Genomic DNA, 23,104 nt, shown 5'->3' with positions numbered 1-23,104 from the left:
CTGTCATCCTGAGAATGCCTCATCCACCCCCAGAGAAGGCAGCCCAAGCAGGTCTCAGCCTCATGTTACGCAGCCCCTATTCAAGATGGCAGAGTTGCTCTGGTTCTAACGCCTCTGAAAAATTTAGGGGATTGTTTTCTGAGCCCCAACACTGTGATCTTAGCAACTAAGCAATTTTCCCACCTTCATGTAACCAAAGACAGAGTGGATCACACAGCTTGGACAGCTCGTACCGGGGAAATCGCACCCTGCAGCTGACATGTTCTGAGATGTTCCTTGCCGTTGTGCAAAAGGCATGTTTGAATGCTTGCATGAGGACAAGTGACTCCCCCATTAACCCCTCCAGGGGCTCAGTTCTGCCTCCAGCCACTGTCTCATCACGCAGCCATTAGTAGCAGAAAGCCACACGCCAAAATCTGACATCGGGCCTGTAAAAAATAAAGGTTGCTGTTCAAAGACTTTCCTCCCCATCTAATTAGGAATAAATAGTAACTTCTCTGAGAAGCAAACTTTATTCAAAGACCCGTGCTAACATCTTAAATATCTGCTAGCCGTGATAAAGAAATCAATGTACTTTATGCTCTTAGCTCCCACAATTTAACCGAAGTATCAGCCCTGGCATGCTTATACTGGTCCAAGCAAGCATTACGTCATAGCCTGTTCCTCTTCTTTATTTAAAAGTGTTTTTACCTTTCTCAGCATTCCACAAGTTACTTCCTCCTTCCTTTGTTCTCCTCTGCCTTTGCCTTTTTTTTTTTTTTTTTTGAGACGGAGTCTCGCTCTGTCGCCCAGGCTGGAGTGCAGTGGCGCGATCTCGGCTCACTGCAAGCTCCGCCTCCCGGGTTCACGCCATTCTCCTGTCTCAGCCTCCCGAGTAGCTGGGACTACAGGCGCCCGCTACCACGCCCGGCTAATTTTTTGTATTTTTAGTAGAGACGGGGTTTCACCGTGTTAGCCAGGAGGATGGTCTCGATGCCTTTGCCTCTTTTAAATACTTCCAAGTTGCTGGCCAATCCGGACAAATACAGAATGTGAGGTCCCGTTCCAGCCAATGGAAACTGGACACGGCAGTAGGGTGGACGCATCAAGTGATAAATGACCCTGTCCCCTTTGTTCGCTGTACTCTCACGGCAAAACTGCTGGAGAGTGTACCCTTTCTGCAGAAAGTAAAAAAAACGGCCTTGCTGAGGAAATTAATGTTCAAGTGCTATTTCTTTATGGCACTGGGGAACAAGCATTTCAAACAGACCTGAGGTCTACCCGATTTCTGCTGGAAAATAAACCTCAGGTCTGCTGCCTTAGAAATAAATAAGGGCAGGACAGAAAGGGCGACAAGGGGGTCCTTAGCCATGGAGACTTTGCAAAATAATGAACAATCAAAACATAACTTTTTGGGGGTTGGGGTGGGGTAGGAGGGGATTGGAAAGGCTGACTACATAATAAAGAGAATGGAAGAATTGGCTGGGTGTGGTGGCTTATGTCTGTAATCCCAGCACTTTGGGATGCTGAGGTGGGTGGATCACCTGAGGCCAGGAGTTCGAGACTAGCCTGGCCAACATGGTGAAACCCCGTCTCTACTAAAAATACAAAAATTAGCAGGGAATGGTGGCAGGTGCCTGTAATCCCAGCTGCTCGGGAGGCTGAGGCAGGAGAATCCTTGAACCCAGGAGGTAGAGGTTGCAGTGAGCTGATATCACGCCATTGCACTCCAGCCTGGGTGACAAGAGCAAAACTCTGTCTCAAAAATAAATAAATAAAAAGAAATTTAAGAGACTGGAAGAATTAAGACAGGGAAATTGAGTTAGTTCAGAGCTCAAGTCCCATCTCTGATCCAAGATAAACTGTAAACCTCCAATTACTGTCAAGATATCTTTTTAAGGCAAACTTCTCCAACCTCCTCACCCCAGGGGAAAAGAAGAGTCCAGGAAACAGATAGTTATTAAGTGCAGAGAGGCAAAGACTGGCTTTCCTGCTGGCATGATCGTTTTTTAAATATCAGCTACAAGCATTCGGTTCTGAATCTCCAGCATTTGATTGATGGGTAAGAGGAATGGTTACTTGAAAAAGCAGAAAATGCATCATCCAAAGGCAGATTTTTCCAGAGTAAATGGAGGGGTTGCTTCTGTAATTATGGTTTTACACAGTAGCGTGGAGAAGAGAGAACTAAGATTGTCTAAAAATACGGTGTGGGAGGCAGGGGAAAAGCCAATACATTTCTCTACAGGAGGTGAAGAAATAAATCCAACAGGGGCACGTAGTTTCAGGAGAGATTCCCTGGGGTGGGGGTTAGGGATGAAGAAATATCCACACCAGAAATGGGAAAAGAATGAAAGCAAATACGTAGGAGGATATGCCCATTAAGGTCTGTAAATGAAACCCTAAGGACTCTGACAAAAGTCGTTGGTATTAGGCCAGGAGTGGTGGCTCACGCATGTAATCTGAGCACTTAGGGACACTAAGGCAGGCTTGAGCTCAGGAGTTCAAGACCAGCCTGGGGGGTATAGTAAGACCTTATCTCTACAAAAAATACAAAAAGTACCTGGGTGTGGTAAAGCACACCTGTAGTCCCAGCTAATTGTGAGGCTGAGGTGGGAGCAGATCATTTGAGCCTGGGAGGCGCACAAGGCAGCGAGCCAAGATAGCGTCCCTGCACGGCCTGGGAGACAGATATGGCAGTGAGCCAAGATGGCGCCCCTGCACGGCCGGGGAGGCGGACATGGCCTTGAGCCAAGATGGCACCACAGCACTCCAGCCTGGGAGACGGACATGGCCGTGAGCCAAGATGGCACCACCGCACTCCAGCCTGGGAGACGGACATGGCCGTGAGCCAAGATGGCGCCACCGCACTCCAGCCTGGGAGACGGACATGGCCGTGAGCCAAGATGGCGCCACCGCACTCCAGCCTGGGAGACGGACATGGCCGTGAGCCAAGATGGCGCCACCGCACTCCAGCCTGGGAGACGGACATGGCCGTGAGCCAAGATGGCGCCACCGCACTCCAGCCTGGGAGACGGACATGGCCGTGAGCCAAGATGGCGCCACCGCACTCCAGCCTGGGAGACGGACATGGCCGTGAGCCAAGATGGCGCCACCGCACTCCAGCCTGGGAGACGGACATGGCCGTGAGCCAAGATGGCGCCACCGCACTCCAGCCTGGGAGGTGGACATGGCCGTGAGCCAAGATGGCGCCACAGCACTCCAGCCTGGGAGACGGACATGGCCGTGAGCCAAGATGGCGCCACCGCACTCCAGCCTGGGAGGTGGACATGGCCGTGAGCCAAGATGGCACGGCCGCGCTGCAGCCTGGGAGGCGGACATGGCCGTGAGCCAAGATGGCACCACGACACTCCAGCCTGGGAGGCGGACATGGCCGTGAGCCAAGATGGCACGGCCGCACTGCAGCCTGGGAGGCGGACATGGCCGTGAGCCAAGATGTCGCGGCCGCACTGCAGCCTGGGAGGTGGACGTGGCAGTGAGCCAAGATGGAGCCACCACACTCCAGCCTGGGAGGCGGACATGGCCGTGAGCCAGTCAGCCAAGATGGCGCCACTGCACTCCAGTCTGGGTGAGACAGGGAGACTGCCAAAAAACAAAATGAAACAAAAAATCATTCAGTGAGCTTTCTTGTTGAATAAGAAACTGAACAAAAGCCACCTGCTACTAAATCTGGACCTTATAAAAGGGTATTTGAGTTCTCCATTTTTTGCTGATTAACGCATTACTCTCTTCTTGTTATTAAAAATCGTGAAGACTGAACATACTTTTGAGTGTTTATAAGACCGGGCGCGGTAGCTCAAGCCTGTAATCCCAGCACTTTGGGAGGCCGAGGCGGGCGGATCACGAGGTCAGAATATCGAGACCATCCTGGCTAACAGGGTGAAACCCCGTTACTAATAAAAATACAAAAAAATTAGCCGGGCGTGGTGGCAGACGCCTGTAGTCCCAGCTACTCGGGAGGTTGAGGCAGGAGAATGGCGTGAACCCGGAAGGCGGAGCTTGCAGTGAGCTGAGATCACACCGCTGCACTCCAGCCTGGGCAACAAAGCAAGACTCTGTCTCAAAAAAAACAAAAAGAAAGGAGCCCTTTATAAGTTATTGTGATGGATACTGTAGGATGTAAACGTGTCATATCTCGGTCTCCCAACAGCCAGTCTCCGTAGGCGGTGTCCTTTTATATGGATCAACAGGCAGTTTTTGCATTGATTATTTATCCACTTTGAGAGGTACTTGTGTAGAAGCAAGGACAACTGAGTTTTTATGTTAACTTCCTATGAATCCGTTGCATTGCAACATATTTCCATTGCAGGACATTGTTGCATAATCAAATTGCCAATGCAATTAGGGAAACTCAATCGACTGCTCATAACCTAGTTGACTGGAGCTATTTTTCCAGTGCTCATTAAACCTGATGACAATCACTGTTTTAATGAGTAAGTATGGGTGGCATCCAATATATTTATAAGTATTATAACAATCCTTCATGTCTAAATTGAATTTTCCCTTTGGCAGTACAAACAACTCCATTACATTCTTTCTAGGATATCTACGCTTAATATTCTTGATAACTATCATCTACATTTAATATTCTTGATAACGATCCGCCTACCAGGAACTCAGAAAATACTGCGAATAAAGAGAGGTTTTTTTTTTTTTTTTTTTTTTTTTTTGAAACAGGGTCTCGCTCTGTTGCTAGGGTGGAGTGCAGTGGTGCGATCTCGGCTCACTGCAATCTCCGCCTCCCGGATTCAAGTGATTCTCCTGTCTTAGCCTTCCGAGTAGCTGGGACTACAGGTGCCCGCCACCACACTCAGCTAATTTTGGTATTTTGAGTACAGTGGGGTTTCACCACGTTGGCCAGGATGGTCTTGATCTCCTGACCTTGTGATCCGCCCCCTAGGCCTCCCATAGTGGTGGGATTACAGGTGTGAGCCACTGTGCCTGCCCCACCCCCCCCTTTTTTTTTTTTTTTTTTTTTTTTTTGAGAGGGAGTCTTGCTCTGTTGCCCAGGCTGGGCTGGAGTGCAGTGCTATGATCTTGGCTTGCTGCAACTTCCACCTCCCGGGTTCAAGTGATTCTCCTGCCTCAGCCTCCTGAGTAGCTGGGACTACAGTCACCCGTCACCACACCCAGCTAATTTTTGTATTTTTAGTAGAGACAGGTTTTTACCACATTGGCCTGGATGGTCTCGATCTCAAAGAGAGGTCTTTGACTTTTTCCGCTAAGAGAAAACAACCAAAACAACACAGGACATTGCAGGTATCTTGTGAATTCCAGCTGCATCCAAATACCCTGATACTTTTGCTCATAGACACATAGTGAGTGTGTCAGCTGTCCCACATATCTCAGAACACAGGGGGAACATGTGAAACCTTGAGTGAAATCCGAATCGAGATGGGATACCACACTCAAAACACGTTACACAACTTAGTCTATACTGGATGATTTCATGGGATGTGAATTCATGGTTAGGAATAAAATAATGAAGAAGTCACCCAAAGTTACATAAGTTGAGAAACTCAAACCAAGACAGCCATGTTCACAGTGAGGCACGCCCATGCCTATAACAACTCCATGACTGAGGGACGTCAGAGTGAAATAAAGAATTTCTTAAATAGGTAGAGAATCTATCATGGCCAGGCACGGTGGGTCACGCCTGTAATCCCAGCACATTGGGAAGTCAAAGTGGGCAGATCATTCGAGGTCAGGAGTTCGAGACCAGCCTGACCAACATGGTGAAAACCCAGCTCTACAAAAAAAAAAATACAAAAATTAGGTGGGCATGGTGGCGGTGCCTGTAGTCCCAGCTACCCGGGAGGCTGAGACAGGAGAATCACTTGAACCCACGAGGCCTAGGTTGTAGTGAGCTGAGACTGCACCACTGCACTCCAGCCTGGATGCCTGGGTGACAAAAGCGAAACTCTGTCTCAAATAAAATAAAATAAAATAAAATAAAATAAAATAAAATAAAACAAAACAAAACAAATTTAAGGGTCTCACAGGAAAGAAATCTTAAAGAATAGAAAATATTTTTGGAAGGTATGTGTCCCTCTTTTTTTTTTTTTTTCTCTCCAGGCTGGAGTGCAGTGGTGCGATCTCGGCTCATTGCAACCTCCACCTCCCCGGTTCAAGCAATTCTCCTGCCTCAGCCTCCCCAGTAGCTGGGACTACAGGGACACGCCACCATGCCTGGCTAATTTTTTATATTTTAGTAGAGACGGGGTTTCACCATGTTGGCCAGGATGGTCTTGATCTCCTGACCTTGCGATCCACCCCTCTCAGCCTCCCAAAGTGCTGGGATTACAGACTTAAGCCACTGTGCCTGCCCTTTTTTTTCTTTTTTTGAGAGGGAGTCTTGCTCTGGAGTGCAAGCTGGGCTGGAGTGCAGTAGCATGATCTTGGCCCACTGCAACCTCCACCTCCCGGGTTCAAACAATTCTCCTGCTTCAGCCTCCAAAGTAGCTGAGATTACAGGCACATGCCACCATGCCTGGCTAACTTTTGTATTTTTAGTAGAGACGGGGTTTCGCCATGTTGACCAGGCTGGTCTTGAACTCCTGACCTCAGGTGATACGCCCGCCTCGGCCTCCCAAAGTGCTTTCTATTGAAATTTATTTCACCATGGGGATGATTCGGTACAGCCAAGTTGAGGAGACATGTTCTCTCATGTGTAAAAACTCTTGGATTTTTGGAATATGTTACAACACTGTGATTTATTCCTTTACAAGAACACTAATTTTCCAAGCCAGTAAATCAATCTTGGCAATTAACACTAATTACTGGCAATGATTATATCAGGCAAAAGCCAAGAACCACATATTTCATCCAAAAAAAAAGCAGTATATTTTAAATTCAAGTGGTTCTCATATTTTAGCATGCATCAGAATTCCCCAAAGACTTTCTCCTTGCCAACCCCTGTTCTCCAAACTTCGGGTTTAGGAGATCTGGAGGATGGTCTGAGAATGGGAGCATCTTCATTTCTTTTTTATTTTTCTTTTTTAAGACAGAATCTTGCTTTGCAGCCCAGGCTGGAGTGCAGTGGTGCGATCTTGGCTCACTGCAACCTCCGCCTTTCGAGTCCCAGTTGAAGCAATTCTCCTGCCTCAGCCTTCCGAGTAGCTGGGATTACAGGTGTGCACTCCCACGCCCAGCTAATTTTTGTATTTTTAGTAGAGATGGGGTTTCTCCATGTTGGCCAGTCTGGTCTTGAACTCCTGACCTTGTGATCCACCTGCCTCGGCCTCCTGAAGTGCTGGGATGACAGGCGTGAGCCACCATGCCCGGCCCACTCACCATATATTTACTGAACTTCAGTCATATGTGACGCAGGGGTGACACAAGAACAGAAAAATCAGGGAGATGGAGATGGAGCTAACCACGGAAGCTGAAGTTCGTCGGCCAGATGGCCCAATGCACAATAATTCGGGGAACACACATCCAGGCAACTGCACCTGACTGGGAATACCTGGCTGTCCTACCACCATCTGGTCATCTAGGGGCTCCTCCTACGGTAATACAGAAGACGCTGGCTGAGGCGTGTTCTATTCTACCAAGGGGACCTGGGCATATCTCATGGACTGAATTATGTCTCCCCAGATTCCTCTGAAGTTCTAACTCTGAGGAACTCAGAAAGATGACCTTATTTGGAGATAGGGTCCTTTTATTTATTTTTTGAGACAGAGTTTCGGTCTTGTCACCAAGGCTGGAGTGCAATGGTGCAATCTTGGCTCACTGCAACCTCCGCCTCCCGGGTTCAAGCGATTCTCCTGCCTCAGCCTCCCCAGTAGCTGGGGTCATAGGCACCTGCCATGGCGCTTGGCTAATTTTGTATTTTTAAAGTAGAGACGGGGTTTCACCGTGTTGTCCAGGCTGGTCTTGAACTCCTGACCTCAGGTGATCCACCCGCCTCAGCCTCCCAAAGTGCTGGGATTACAGGCATGAGCCACCATGCCCGGCCGGAGATGGGGTCTTTAAAGATGCGATTCAGGTAAAATGAGGTCACTAGGGTAGGTACTGATCCAATAGGACTGAGGTCGTTATAAGAGGAGATGAGGACACAGACACACACAGAGGGACAACCAAGTGAGGACACAGGGCGATGATGACATCTCCAAGCCCAGGAGAGAGGCCTGAGGAGGAACCAGCCCTGCTCACACCTTGATCTCAGACTCCCAGCCTCCAGGACTGTGGAAGAATCAATGTCTGCTGTTATAAGCTACACAGTCTATGGTATTCTGTGATAGCAGCCTGAGACGGAGTAAGGCATTGCATAAGAAGAGGAGATGAGGACACAGACACACACAAAGGGATGACCCTGTGAGGACACAGGGAGAAGACGGCGTCTACAAGTCTAGGAGAGAGGCCTCAGGAGGAACCAGCCCTGCCCATACGTGGATCTCAAACTTCTAGCGTCCAGGACTGTGAGAGAATAATGTCTGTTGTTTATAATCTACCCAGTCTATGGTATTCTGTGATAGCAGCCTGAAATGGGCTAAGACACCTCATAAGAGGAGGAGATGAGGACACAGACACACACAGAGGCATGATCCTGTGAGGACACAGGGAGAAGACGGTGTCTACAACCCAAGGAGAGAGGCCTCAGGAGGAGTCAGCCACGCCCACACCTTGATCTGGGACCTCCAGCCTCCAGGACTGTGGGAGGATCAATGTCTGCTGTTTAAGCCACTAGGTCCGTGGTATTTTATTATGGCAGCCCCAGCAAAGCAATGTTCTCTCCTTTAAGAGATCACTCCTAAGCTATGAACGATGAAAAAGGGGCCTATTTGGAAAGAGTCAGTGCCGTCAACAAAGAACAGTTTCCAGAAAGCTCAGAGGAGGCATCTGTTAACACTCTCATTATCCCCTGCAGAGGAATCATGCAGAAATGAAACATGGCTCAGGTGAATGCCTGTCATCAATATTCATTTTACATAATCAAACTGGTGAAGCAAAAGAGGAGAACAGGAAAAGAAAAGCAGTGTAAGTTGAATTGTAAGTCTCGAAAAAATAGGGGGAAGTGGCTGGGTGCGGTGGCTCACGCCTGTAATCCCAGCATTTTGGGAGGCCGAGGCGAGAGGATCACGAGGTCAGGAGATGGAGATCATCCTGGCCGACATGGTGAACCCCCGTCTCTACTAAAAATATAAAAATTATCTGGGCGTGATGGCGCATGCCTGTAATCCCAGCTACTCAGGAGGCTGAGGCAGGAGAATCGCTTGAACCCAGGAGGTAGAGGTTGCAGTGAGCCGAGATCGCACCACTGCACCGCTGCATTGCAGCCTGGGCGACAGAGCAAGACTCCGTCTCAAAAAAATGTATATATAGATAGATATAGATATATAGATATATAGATAGATATAGATAGATATAGATATAGATAGATATATAGATATATAGATATAGATATAGATATATAGATATATAAAATAAATTAAAATAAAAACAATACAATACAAATAAATAAACAAAAAATGTTAGAGCCGGCTCTGAGCTGGCTCTGGCTCTCAAGCGCTTTGACTTTGAAGTTCCTTGATCTGCTTTGCAGTCTGTATTACTTTCCTGGGATTGTCCAAACAAATGAGCACAGACGGGATGGTTCAAAGTCACAGAAATTCATCCAGTGAATGGATACCTTCTGGAGACCAGAAGTCTGAAATTCAGGAGTGGACAGGGTCGTGCTCTCTCTGGACGGTCTTCTAGGGCAGGAACCCTTCCTGCCTTTCCCAGCTTCTGGGGGCTCGGGGCATCCCTGACCCCGTGGTCAGATCACTCCAGTCTCTGCCTCCGTCTCCACATGTCCTTCTCCTCTGTGTCTGTGTCTCCTCTTCTGTCTCTTAGAAGGACACCTGTCAGTGGATTTAGGACCTACCCTACTCCAGGATGATCCCATCTCTAGATCTCTAACTAATTACACCTGCAAAGTTCTTTATTTTCAAATAAGGTCTCATTCTAGGTTCTGGGCTTTGGGATGTGGACAGATCTTTCTGTGAACCACCATTCAATCCACTATAATTGTATCCAGTTCCCTCCAGAGGCTCTAGGGGAGGGTCCTTCCTGCCTCTCCCAGCTCCTGGGGCTCCGGGCATCCCTGACCCTGTGGCTGCATCACTCCAGTCTCTGCCTCCGTCTCCACGTGGCCTTCTCCTCTGTGTCTGTGTCTCCTCTTCTGTCTCTTTCCAAGAACACCTGTCATTCCATTTAGGGCCCTTCTTATATGTAGAGTGGGGTCAGAATAGTTAATATTATGTGTTAACCTGACTGGATCATGGGGCGCCTAGATGTTTGATTGAATGTTACTCTGGGGTATCTGTGAGGGTGGAGGGGAGGGTCCTTCCTGCCTCTCCCAGCTCCTGGGGGCTCCAGGCATCCCTGGGTGTATGGCCTCATCACTCTAGTCTCTGCCTCCATCTCCATGTGGCCTTCTCTGTGTCTCTGTCTCCAAATTTTCTACTTCTTTTTTTTTTTTTTTTGAGACAGAGTTTCGCTCTTGTTGCCCAGGCTGGAGTGCGATGACACGATCTTGGCTCGCTGCAATCTCCACCTCCCAGGTTCAAGGAATTCTCCTGCCTCAGCCTCCCGAGTACCTGGGATTACAGGCGCGCCGTACCACGTCCAGCTAATTTTTTGTATTTTTACTAGAGCCAGGGTTTCATCATATTGGTCAGGCTGGTCTCGAACTCCTGACCTCAGGTGATCCGCTCACCTTGGCCTCCCAAAGTGCTGGGATGACAGGCATGAGCCAGTGTGCCCAGGCATTTTCTACTTCTTGTAAGGCCACCCATCATATTGGATCAAGGGTCTACCCTAATCATCTCATCTTCACTTAATTCCATCTGCAAAGACCTCTTTCTAAATTAGGTCTCAGTTATACGTATTTGGAGTCAGGATGTGGACATAACTCTTCAGATAAGAGTTAATGGTGGTCGGGTGGGGTGGCTCATGCCTGTAATCCCAGCACTTTGTGAGGTCAAGGCAGGCAGATCACTTGAGGTCAGGAGTTTGATTACAGCCTGGCCAACATGGTGAAGCCCTGTTTCTACTAAAAATACAAAAATTAGCTGGGTGTGGTGGTGCGTGCCTGTAATCCCAGCTACTCGGGAGGCTGAGGTGGGAGAATCATTGGAACCCGGGAGGCGGAGGTTGCAGTGAGCCCAGATAGCACCACTGCACTCCAGCCTGGGCAACAGAGTGACACTTGTCTCTTTCAAAAAATAAAATAAAATAATAGTTAATGGCATATAAGCAATACCGTCAAAGCCTTTCTTTAATATGTGTTTTTATAGGAATAAAAACTCTCTTGTTAATTGCACTGGGTAATATGTGCTTCCTCAGCTTTCTTAGGTGATAATGAGGCTCAATTCTTATTAAGCGCATGAATCTGCTCTGTAGCACCTAAAGTCTCTAGGAAGTAGCTGTCATTTCTGTCGGGTGGGGTTGTTCTGGATGTGATCTGCTTATCTTCATTATTCAAAACAGAGATCGTGGCCGGGCACGGTGGCTCATGCCTGTAATCCACGCACTTTGGGAGGCCGACATGGGAGGATTACCTGAGGTCAGGAGTTCGAGACCAGCCTGGCCAATGTGGCAAAATCATGTCTCTACTAAAAATACAAAAATCAACCGGACGTGGTGGCGGGTGCCTGTAGTCCCAGCTGCTTGGGAGTCTGAGGCAGAAGAATTGCTTGAACCCGGGAGGCGGAGGTTGCAGTGAGCCGAGATCACACCACTGCACTCCAGCCTGGGAGACAGAGTGACACTCCATCTCAAAAAAAAAAAAAAAAAAAATGAGTAAATAAAACAGAGATTGCTTTGATCAACAGTATCAACCCCAAAGTGAGCTCTCAGAATAACAGACAGGCGGCCCTCCACCAGTGCTGTACGAGGAAGGGGTGTTCCTGTGTGTCTTTGGCGAGCGGTAATGCCTGCCAAGCAGCTCACATTCCCCAGGTTCCCCAACCCATGCCTTGCCTTGCTCAGTGAGTCGTGTCTGCAGCAAGTGCTGCTGGCCGTGCCAAGACTCCTCGTTCCCTCCTCCCTTCTCCCAGGCCCTCTCATACAGCAGGCTCCGTGTGTGGAGCCCCGAGTGGGCATCAGGGAAGGCTGGCCCCCACACGCCCAGCCCAGCCTTAGGCCTGGAGTTAGGGAAGCCAGTCATGGCAGGGCTGTTCTTGCCAGTGGGTCCAGGCAAACCCTTCAGCATGGAGCCCGAGGCAGGAGGGCTACACAATCCTGCAGTGAGCCCTGAGCTGAGAAGAAGCCTGAGAAACACGTATTTCTTCCTCTGGGTGCTGTCATGCATGGGTCTGAAAACAGGAAATGCCCCAGCCAGCATACACACGTCACCTGTGCACACTGGCACGCACATGACTCACCTATGCACACGAGCACTCACGCACCTTATCTGTGCACACTGGCACGCACCTCACCTGTGTACACGGGCATGCACATCTCACGTGTGCCCACGGGCACAAAGACCTCATCTGTGCCCACAGGTACACACACCTCACCTGTGCATATGGGCACGCATGCACCTCACCTGTGCATACTGGTACACACCTCACCTGTGCACATTGGCACACACATCTCAGCTGTACACACAGGCACGCACACATGCCCTTGCTTCCTCAGGGCACCATGAAGGAGAAGCAGCCCCTCCCGGCCACAGGCCCTGCTCTCCCTGCATTCCTCTCACCCGCCCTTCCCTGCACAGCCCGGTGCTTCCTCAGCTGCCCGGAGAAGATGAAGTCCTGGCCAGCCTCGCTCCTTCCCTCCCACAACCGGCAGGTTCACACTTCATGCAGGATCCCATCGAGGCCGACTCCCTCATCCCACACCCTTCAGCAGAGAGGCTCACAGACACAGGAGCTCAATTCGACAAAACAGATGGGCCAAGGTATCCTAGGAGGCCCCCACGGCCCTCCCTTCGTTACATCCTGCCCCTCGCTGTGCAGGGAAATGCAAACTGTTAGGAGCTGGCAGGGCCTGTGTCCCTGGGCTCACCCTCCTCGTAGTCCTGAGGGTACTCCAGGGCCTGGGGGTGGGGAGGGCGCCCACCCTGCTGTACATTACAGAGGCTGGCCCCAAAATCTGATGCTGGCACAGCCAAGCAGCCAGTTCTTTCCGAGTGTGGCATTAACGCTTTGTGATCTTAGGGCTGCAGAGAAATTCATAGGCGAGTCCGACTGTGTGCTCTGACTGTGTCTGTCTCCAAATTCCTACATGGAAATCCTCATCCCCTGTGAGATGGTGTTAGGAGGTGAGGCCCTTGGGAGGTGATGAGGTCACGATGGGGGAGACTCAAGTATGGAATCAGTGCCCTTATAAAGGGGACCCCAGGGAGCTCCCTTGCCCCTTCCACTGCCTGACGACACAGTGAGAAGGTGCCATATGTGAACCAGGAAGCGGGTTCTTGCCAGACCCTGGCACACTTTGATCTCGGACTTCCAGCCTCCAGAACCGTGAGACATAAATGTGTATTATTTATAAGCCACCCAAACTATGGAATTTTTCTTTCTTTTTCTTTTTTTTGAGACGGAGTTTTGCTGTTGTTACTCAGGCTGGAGTGCAGTGGCGTGATCTTGGCTCACCACAACCTCCGCCTCCCGGGTTCAAGCGATTCTCCTGCCTCAGCCTCCCGAGTAGCTGGGATGACAGGCGTCCACCACCACGCCCGGCTAATTTTGTATTTTTAATAGAGATGGGGTTTCACCATGTTGGTCAGGATGGTCTCAATCTCCTGACCTCGTGATCTACCTGCCTCAGCCTCCCAAAGTGCTGGGATGACAGGCGTGAGCCACCACACCCGGCCTGCTGGATTTTTTCTTATATCAGCTTAAACAAACTAAGATGATTATTCCCACAGAGGAATCGTTTTTATCCTTAAGGCGGGGTTAGGAGGAATTCACAAGAGAGACCTGCTGATGGACAGACAGTACATTGCGTGTTGACAGGAGTCCACACCAATGCTGCCTGCAGATGTAGTGCTTGACATTCCCATGGGGGCACAAGAGAAGGTTTAAATAGATGCATTTTCCTTTTCTATGTCTGACCTCTGTGTTTCTTGTCCCTTCTAAAAAATGAAGTAACAATACCATGGCACATTGCTAAGTTGCCCAAGGACAGCAAATGGCTGGGGATGTACATATCCCACAGCACAGCGCCAGGAGCACCTGTGCCCAGCAGATGCAGGGAGCACCATTTCCAGAGCACACGTGCCCAGCAGACACAGGTAGCAGTGTGCCCAGAGCACCTGTGTCCAGCAGACGCAGAGAGCACCATGCCCAAAGCACCAGTGCCCAGCAGATGCAGGGAGCACCGCAATCAGAGCACCAGTGCCCAGCAGATGCAGGGAGCACTGTTCCCAGAGGACCATGCCCAGCACATGCAGGGAGCACCGCACCCAGAGCACCAGTGCCTAGCATATGCAGGGAGCACCATGCCCAGAGCACCTGTGCCCAGAAGATCCAGGGAGCACCATTTCCAGAGCACGTGTGCCCAGCAGACACAGGGAGCACCGTGCCCAGAGCACCTGTGTCCAGCAGACTCAGGGAGCACCGTGCCCAGAGCACCTCTACCCAGCAGACTCAGGGAGCACCGTGCCCAGAGCACCAGTGCCCACCAGATGCAGGGAGCACTGTTCCCAGAGGACCATGCCCAGCAGATGCAGGGAGCATCGTGCCCAGAACATCTGTGCCCAGCAGATCCAGGGAGCACCATTTCCAGGGCACGTGTGCCCAGTAGACACAGAGAGCAGTGTGCCCAGAGCACCTGTGCCCAGCAGACACAGGGAGCACCGTACCCAGAGCACCTGTGCTCAGCACATACAGGGAGCACCGTGCCCAGAGCACAATGCTCAGGAGATGCAAGGAGCACCGTTCTCAGAGCACCCATGCCCAGCAGATGCAGGGAGCACTGTACCCAGAGCACCTGTGCCAAGCGCACGCAGGGAGCACTATGCCCTGAGCACCAATGTGCAGCAAATGCAGGGGGCACTGTGCCCAGAGCACCCATGCCCAGCAGACTCCAGGGAGCACCATAGCCAGAGCACCTGTGCCCAGCAGATGGAGGAAGCACCAGTGCTCAGTAGACGCAGGGAGCACTGTCCCCAGAGCACCAGTGCTCAGCAGATGCAGGGAGCACTGTCCCCAGAGCACCAGTGCTTAGCAGACATAGGGAGCAGTGTCCCCAGAGCACCAGTGTCCAGCAGACGCAGGGAGCACTGTCCCCAGAGCACCAGTGTCCAGCAGACGCAGGGAGCACTGTCCCTAGAGCACCAATGCTCAGCAGATGCGGGGAGCACCAGTGTCCAGCAGACGCAGGGAGCACTGTCCCCAGAGCACCAGTGCTTGGCAGACGCAGGGAGCACTGTCCCCAGAGCACCAGGGTCCAGCAGACACAGGGAGCACTGTCCCCAGAGCAACAATGCTCGGCAGACACAGGGAGCACTGTCCCCAGAGCACCAGTGCTCGGCAGACGCAGGGAGCACTCTCCCCAGAGCACCAGTGTCCAGCAGACGCAGGTAGCACTGTCCCCAGAGCACCAGTGCTCGGCAGACGCAGGGAGCACTGTTCCCAGAGCACCAGTGCTCGGCAGACGCAGGGAGCACTGTCCCCAGAGCACCAGTGCTTTGCAGACGCAGGGAGCACTGTCCCCAGAGCACCAGGGTCCAGCAGACACAGGGAGCACTGTCCCCAGAGCAACAATGCTCGGCAGACACAGGGAGCACTGTCCCCAGAGCACCAGTGCTCAGTAGACGCAGGGAGCACTGTCCCCAGAGCACCAGTGCTCGGCAGATGCAGGGAGCACTGTCCCCAGAGCACCAGTGCTCGGCAGACGCAGGGAGCACTCTCCCCAGAGCACCAGTGTCCGGCAGACGCAGGTAGCACTGTCCCCAGAGCACCAGTGCTCGGCAGACGCAGGGAGCACTGTTCCCAGAGCACCAGCGTCCAGCAGATGCAGGGAGCGCCACACCCCACAGACAGAGGGAGATGAATAACCTTTAACCCACCTGAGATGCTGTTATGATTATTCACAGGGTGCACCCACCTGCTCTGAAGGTCGTCCATGTTCAGCTCAGCGACGTAATGGGTGGCAGAGGAGACGGTGACCACCCTCGCGCTGTGGCCAGGGGACCCAGACTCTTTCAGCGTATCCACGAGAAGGTTGGTCAGCAGGAAGTGCCCTAGGTAGTTCAGGCCGAAATGTTCTTCGAATCCATCTCTGGTTTTCCTCTGAGGGACCATCATCACCCCAGCTGGACAAAAGAGAATATCAGAAGGAGTTAGACTGGGGAAGACAGTGGAGAAATCTCACAGATGGATTCCCCAGATGCGCAAATGGCCCAGGACATCGGAGGGTGGGGTGTAGAGGTGGCGGCCATGTCTTCCTCCTAGGCCTCTGTTTCCTGCTTTAGGTGTGATGGAGAAGATTCTAGAAGATCACTGAAGTCCCTTCCTGCCTTCTGTCTCTGCATCTCTGTGCCTTGAGTTTAAAAAATAATAACCACAGGCTGGGCGCGGTGGCTCACGCCTGTCATCCCAGCACTTTGGGAGGCTGAGGCAGGTGGATCACCTGAGGTCAGAAGTTCATGCCTGTCATCCCAGCACTTTGGGAGGCCAAGGCGGGCGGATCACCTGAGGTCAGGACTTCAAGACCAGCCTGCCCAACATGGTGAAACCCTTGTCTCTAGTAAAAATACAAAAATTAGCCAGGTTTGGTGGCAGGGTTCTGTAGTTCCAGCTACTCAGGAGGCTGAGGCAGGAGAATCGCTTGAACCTGGGAGGCGGAGGTTGCAGTGAGCTGAGATCATGCAACTGCACTCCAGCCTGGTGACAGAGCGAGACTCCATCTCAAAAAAAAGAAAAAAAAAAGGAAAAGAAAAATAATAACCACAATGATAACACAGCAACACACACAAGAGAGTGAGAATCATCCAAGTCACCAAACAGAGTCCCCTGGACAATTAATGATTCTGGGTGGCTGGGTGCAGTGGCTCATACATGTAATCCAAGGCTTTGGGTAGGTGAGTAGGGCAGACTGCTTGATGTCAGGAGTTCGAGACCAGGCTGTGCACCACAGTGAAACTCCATCTTTACCAAAAATACAAAAAATTAGTGGGTGTGGTGGTGCGTGCCTGTAGTCCCAGCTACTCGGGGAGGTTGAGGCGGGAGGATTGTTTGAGCCCAAGAGGTGGAGGTTGCTGTGAGCCGAGATTGTGCTACTGCACCCCGGCCTGGGCAACAGAGATCCTGTCTCCCCCCAGAATTCTGGACAAGTATAGCTGCTATGGCACCCCCTCTTCACTGAGTATCCCACAAACAAACTGCTCAGGTATCCTTTGAGAAATGCTGACCTCAGTATAAACATGGCCTGTCCTCACCCCTAGACCACAGGGCAGCCCTGTCGGTCATCATTCTATAGACATCATCATCACCGCAGGTTCTGTGCTTGACACGTTCTATCTGCCAGACACAGAACACCCCCACCCCTGTCAGGCCAAGCCCGGCTGAGCGCCTGCCCTGAAGTCCTTGCTGTGGAGGCCTGATCTCAAAGGTGACTTGTCCTAGAAACACGCACGAACCATACTGCCTTGTACTTAGAGCAGACCAGTTTGCTTGGATATTAATGCCAATGTAGATATGTATTTGTATGTACATGGATAACGTAGATGTGTATACATAGGCATGTTATATATGTACCTGGAATTCTGTATCTATCTACACGTAACGCAAATACAGGCACGTCTATTCATATACATATATGCATACGCATTTATAAATGTGTTTATATAGCTATACACTTGGGTATATAACTGCATGTATGCATAATTCAAAGATATATGCCTATAGAGATATATGTTAGCATGTACATATGTGTTCACGTCTTTACATGCATAGATTCATTTTCAAATGCCTATAAATTTGTGCATATTTTCTTTTACATATATGTTGTATGCACATGTGCATGAGTTTGCATGTGTACACATTTATTCACATGTATATACATGTCCACACACATTTACATCTTTGCATGTGTATCTGCATATAGTGTATGTATATATTATATGTTTCTATTTGGAATTGTACAATCGCAAGTATTTGCATGTGTTCATACACCTACAAACACACAGCATTTGTCATTATTTGTACATTGGAACATCTACGTGTATTGCACACATGAATATGCATTTTGATTCATCTGTGGAATCCCATAGCTTTTGCATTTGTGCACGTTTGCATTTGCAAATGCATTTGAGGTGTATGATTAATACACACACACACCTATCCATTTGCATATGGACACGTTTGTGTTCAAAGATGTATTTCAATATGGAGCTATATTGATATTTGTAGATCTATTTCTGCATTTGTATATATATGTGTTTGCATCTGCATGTGTACATATCTTTCTATGCATATGCATTTGTATATGTGCTTGTGTGTATTTTATATGGAGCTATCTATACATATATGTAGGTCTAGCATTTGTCTATGTATTTGTATATGTATATCTGCATGTGTACATATTTTCCTATGCATATGCATTTGTATATGTGCTTGTATTAGTGTGTATGTATTTTATATCTACACACAAATATATAGAGGTCTAGCATTTCTCTGTGTATTTGTACATGTATACATGCATCTGCAAGCGCACACATTTTTTATATGTACATGTATTTGTATATGTGCTTGTATTTGTGTGTATTTTATATGGAGATATCTACATATATATAGGCCTAGCATTTCTCTACATATTTGTATATGTATACGTGTATCTGTACATGAATACATTTTCCTAGGTACATGCATTCATTTATGTGCTTGTATGTGTGTGTGTGTATTTTATATGTATTTATTTATTTTTGAGAAGGAGTTTCACTCTTGTAGTCCAGGCTGGAATGCAATGAGGCAGTCTCGCCTCACTGCAACCTCTGCCTCTCAGGTTCAAGCAATTTTCCTGCCTTAGCCTCCCGAGTAGCTGGGATTACAGGCACCCGCCACCACACTTGGCTAAATTTTTCTGTATTTTCAGTAGAGACGGGGTTTTGCCATGTTGGCCAGGCTGCTCTCAAACTCCTGACCTCAGGGGATCCGCCCACCTCGGCCTCCCTAAGTGCTGGGATTACAGGCGTGAGACACTGCACCCGGCCGTGTGTGTATTTTATATGGAGATATGTATATATCTATAGGTCTAGCATTTCTCTATGTATTTGTGTATGTATATGTACATCTGCATAGCGTACATCTTTTTCTATGCATATGCATTTGTACACGTGCTTGTGTTTGTGTGTATTTTATATGGAGCTATCTATACATATATGTAGGTCTCGCATTTCTCTATGTGTTTGTGTATGTAGAGATGTATCCGTAGGTGTATACATTTTTTGAGGTACATGCATTTGTATATGTGCTTGCTTCTGTGTGTACTGTAATATCCGTATGTTATTTGTGCCTCGGTACAGGGACCCATTTCCCTATAAATTTTTGATGTGTGTGCATTTGTGTACCTGCCTGTGTTTGTGTACACAGTCTTTCCAGTTGTACTTTATGAACACTCAAAACCAAAGCTGGCTCCTCGCGGGCTCAGCATTCCCAAAGAACCAAGCAGGAGCCACGTGGCCTTATCGACCCAACTTTGGAACTCCTACAGAGTTGTGACCACTGCCCCACTCTAGGAATTACGAGACAGTTAATGAGGACAGCCGAGATTCAAGAGACGGAGCAGGGACTCCAGCTCCCGAAGAGACGAGTGTGAAAAGAATTTGCAGGCCTGTTTTACAGCCTGTCCAACCCGCCTTTCAAAACTGTGGATGCACAGGCCGCACTGGATGCCCCATTGCACGGAGGGCCCACGGAAGACTCAGCAGTGGGTCCCGCGGCTCTACACGTCCCTGGCCCCAGTGGAGGCTTGACAATTGTGAGGTCCTTGAGGAGAAACCAACGTCTTATTCTGGCTGTAGCCGCCACAGTGCGGTTATAGTGCTTTGGGTACAGCAAGGGGGAAATAAAAAATAAACGTGGACGGAGGTCTGCTGCTTTTGAGACGTGAAGCCACCCGGACTTCCTGGGTCGAGTGGAGACTTGGAGAACTTTTGTCTAGCTAAAGAATTGTAAAGGCACCAATCAGCACTCTAAAATGGACCATTCAGCAGTCTGTAAAATGGACCAATCAGTGCTCTGTAAAATGGACCAATCAGTGCTCTATAAAATGGACCAATCAGCGCTCTGTAAAATGGACCAATCAGCGCTCTGTAAAATGGACCAATCAGCGCTCTGTAAAATGGACCAATCAGCAGGATGTGGGCGGGGCCAAATAAGGGAATAAAAGCTGGCCACCTGAGCCAGCTTGTGTCCCCTTCCACGTTGTGGAAACTTTGTTGTTTCACTCTTCACCATAAATCTTGCTGCTGCTCACTCTTTGGGTCTGCACTACCTGTATGAGCTGTAAGACTCACTGCCAAGATCCGCAGCTTCACTCCTGAAGTCAGCGAGTCCGCGAACCCACCAGAAGGAAGAAACTGCAGGCACATCTGAACATCTGAAGGAACAAACTCGGGACGCACCATCTTTAAAAGCCCTAACACTCAGCGCGAGGGTCTGCGGCTTCATTCTTGAAGTCAGCGAGACCAAGAACCCACAAGAAGGAATAAATTCTGGACACACTCTCACAGAGAATGGTGGCAGGGGAGAGGCACCACCATGCCATTCCAGGCCTGTGGCCTGCTGAAATCCTCAGGGAGAAATGAGCAGACTGTTCAGGTGCAGTCCTTGCTTCTCACCTGCACACACTTTCCAGCCAGACTCAGTGCTTCCCCCTCCTACGTGAATATCTAGCTTTCAAAAAAACTTCCAGGATACAGAGAATTTATTCCCTGAGCGTATGCCTGTAAAACATCAGGAGTATAAACCAACTGGGAGGGATCCAATATCAATCAGGGTCCAGTATCAATCAGTCACAAGACACATGTGTATTAAACATTCAACACTCCTACAGTCCTCAAAGCCCATCTAACAAAACACTTCTGAGAAGTATGTCAGAATTCACCTCAGGAGTTATCCAGAAAAAAAGCCCGGCCCGGTGGGTCATGCCTGTAATCCTCCCAGCACTTTCAGAGGGCGAAGCTGGCAGATCAGTTCAGGTCAGGAGTTCGAGACCAGCTTGGCCAACATGGAGAAACCTTGTCTCTACTAAAAATACAAAATTAGCCGGGCGTGGTGGTGCATGCCTGTAATCCCAGCTACTTGGGAGGCTGAGGCAGGAGAATCGCTTGAACCTGGGAGGCAGAGGTTGCAGTGAGCCGAGATCACACCACTGCACTCCAGCCTGGGGGAAAGAGTGAGACAAAATGAAACAAAAAAACATACCTGCACCTGTCTGTTTCTTGCAGCACAACTCACAAACTGCAAACATACGGAATCAACCTAAGTTGATTTTTGTCTCAAAAACAAACAAACAAAAACCAACAACAAAAAAACAAAAACACCAGAATAGGTTGCTGTGGGTGGACGGGAAGCTTTGCATTTTGATGAACTATAAACATCTTTTTCACGATGCCATTTTCCTCATATTTTATTTGATGTGAAGAATCTGGACACACAGCTCAATCCGTGCCTGAAGTGTCATACATTCCCAGCTTAGGAGAGACGAGCTTATCATGAACACCTGGCTTATGCATGCATGGTTTTGAAAGGCAGCTTCAGGGGGCTGTAAAGCGGGCCTGCAAATTCTTTTGACACTCGTCTCCTTGGGAGCTAGAGTCTATGCCCCTTCCCTTGAATCTCGGCCATGCTCATTAACTTTCTTGTTAATTCTTTTGTAGAACGCCACAGTGGTGTAAACACTGTGTGACTTCCAAAGTCGGGTCAGTAAGGTCACGTGGCCCCTGCTTGGTTCTTGGGAATGCTGAGTCCGGGAGGAGCCAGCTTTGGTTTAAAAAGGCTGAGCACCTTCAGCCTGACATGCTGGAGAGGCCCCAGGTACCTGTTCTTGTTGGCCCTCCCAGCTAAGCCCAGGTGACAGGCCGTACCAGCTTCCCGCCACCAAAGAAAGCTATCCTGGACATCCAACCTGGTCAAGCCTTCAGATAAAGTCAGCCCCAGCTGCAGCCCCACAGGAGACCCCCAGGCAGAACTGCCTAAATTCCTGTGCCCCGAAAGAAAGTGAATTCATACAAGCTGTATAGAAAACAGCACGGATGTTCCTCTCAAAGAACTAAAAGCAGATCATTTGTTCGATCCAGCAATCCCACTCCTGGGTATCTACCCAAAGGAAAAGAAGTCCTTATATCCAAAAGACACCTGCAGGCCAGGCATGCTGGTTCACGCCTGTCATCCCAGCACTTTGGGAGACCAAGGCGGGCAGATCACCTGAGGTCAGGAGTTCGAGAGCAGCCTGGGCAACATGGAGAAACCCCAGAATTGCTTGAACCCAGGAGGTGGAGGTTGCAGTGAGCCGAGATCGCACCACTGCACTCCAGCCCGGGTGACAGAGCAAGACTCCATCTCAAAAATAAATAAATAAATAAAATAATCAAACAAAACAATACAAAACAAAATACCTGCACCTGTCTGTTTCTTGCAGCACAACTCACAATTGCAAACATACGGAATCAACCTAAGTACCCCTCCGTGGAGTACTGGATAAAGAAAATGGAATGGAATACTAAGCCATTAAAAAGAATGGAATCGTGTCATTGGCAGTAACTTGGATAGAACTGGAGGTTATTATCCTACATGGAGTCACTCAAGAACAGAAAAGCAAATACACGTTCTCACTTGTAAGTGGGCGCTAAGCTCTGGGTATGCTTCTGGCATTGAAGGGGCATACGGAATAGAGGAATACACATTAGAGACTGAGGGTGGGGCTGTGAGTGAATCTGTCACCCAGGAAATGGCCACAGTACCCAACAGGTGGTTTTTCATCCCCTGCCTCCCTCCCCCTACCTTCTAGCAGTCAAGAGTTTCTGCTCTTCCCATCTTTGTGTCCATGAGTACCCGCTGTGTACCTTCCAGGTATAAGTCAGAACATGCAGTATTTGGTTTTCTGTTTCTGTGCTGGTTCTCTTAGGATAATGGCTTGCAGCTCTGAGCAAATTCTTGGTGACAAC

At 49.4% G+C, this 23,104-nt stretch overlaps 1 protein-coding gene across 6 annotated transcripts in view; it reads right to left on the bottom strand.

Moving 5' to 3' along the window:
* DHRSX (dehydrogenase/reductase X-linked) overlaps positions 1-23,104 on the bottom strand; it is a 347,670-nt gene that overhangs the window by 73,580 nt on the left and 250,986 nt on the right. For all 6 annotated transcript variants that reach the window (XM_063805050.1, XM_054677222.2, XM_063805051.1 and 3 more), the window contains one exon: positions 16,042-16,249. In XM_063805050.1, coding sequence (XP_063661120.1) covers positions 16,042-16,249 — 208 coding nt within the window. The remainder of the gene's footprint in view (positions 1-16,041; positions 16,250-23,104) is intronic.

This window comes from Pan troglodytes, chromosome Y, assembly GCF_028858775.2.
Source record: "Pan troglodytes isolate AG18354 chromosome Y, NHGRI_mPanTro3-v2.0_pri, whole genome shotgun sequence".
Classification (NCBI taxonomy): domain Eukaryota; kingdom Metazoa; phylum Chordata; class Mammalia; order Primates; family Hominidae; genus Pan; species Pan troglodytes.
The sequence above is the reverse complement of the archived record's forward strand: the minus strand, read 5'-3'. Positions and strand labels throughout refer to the sequence as shown.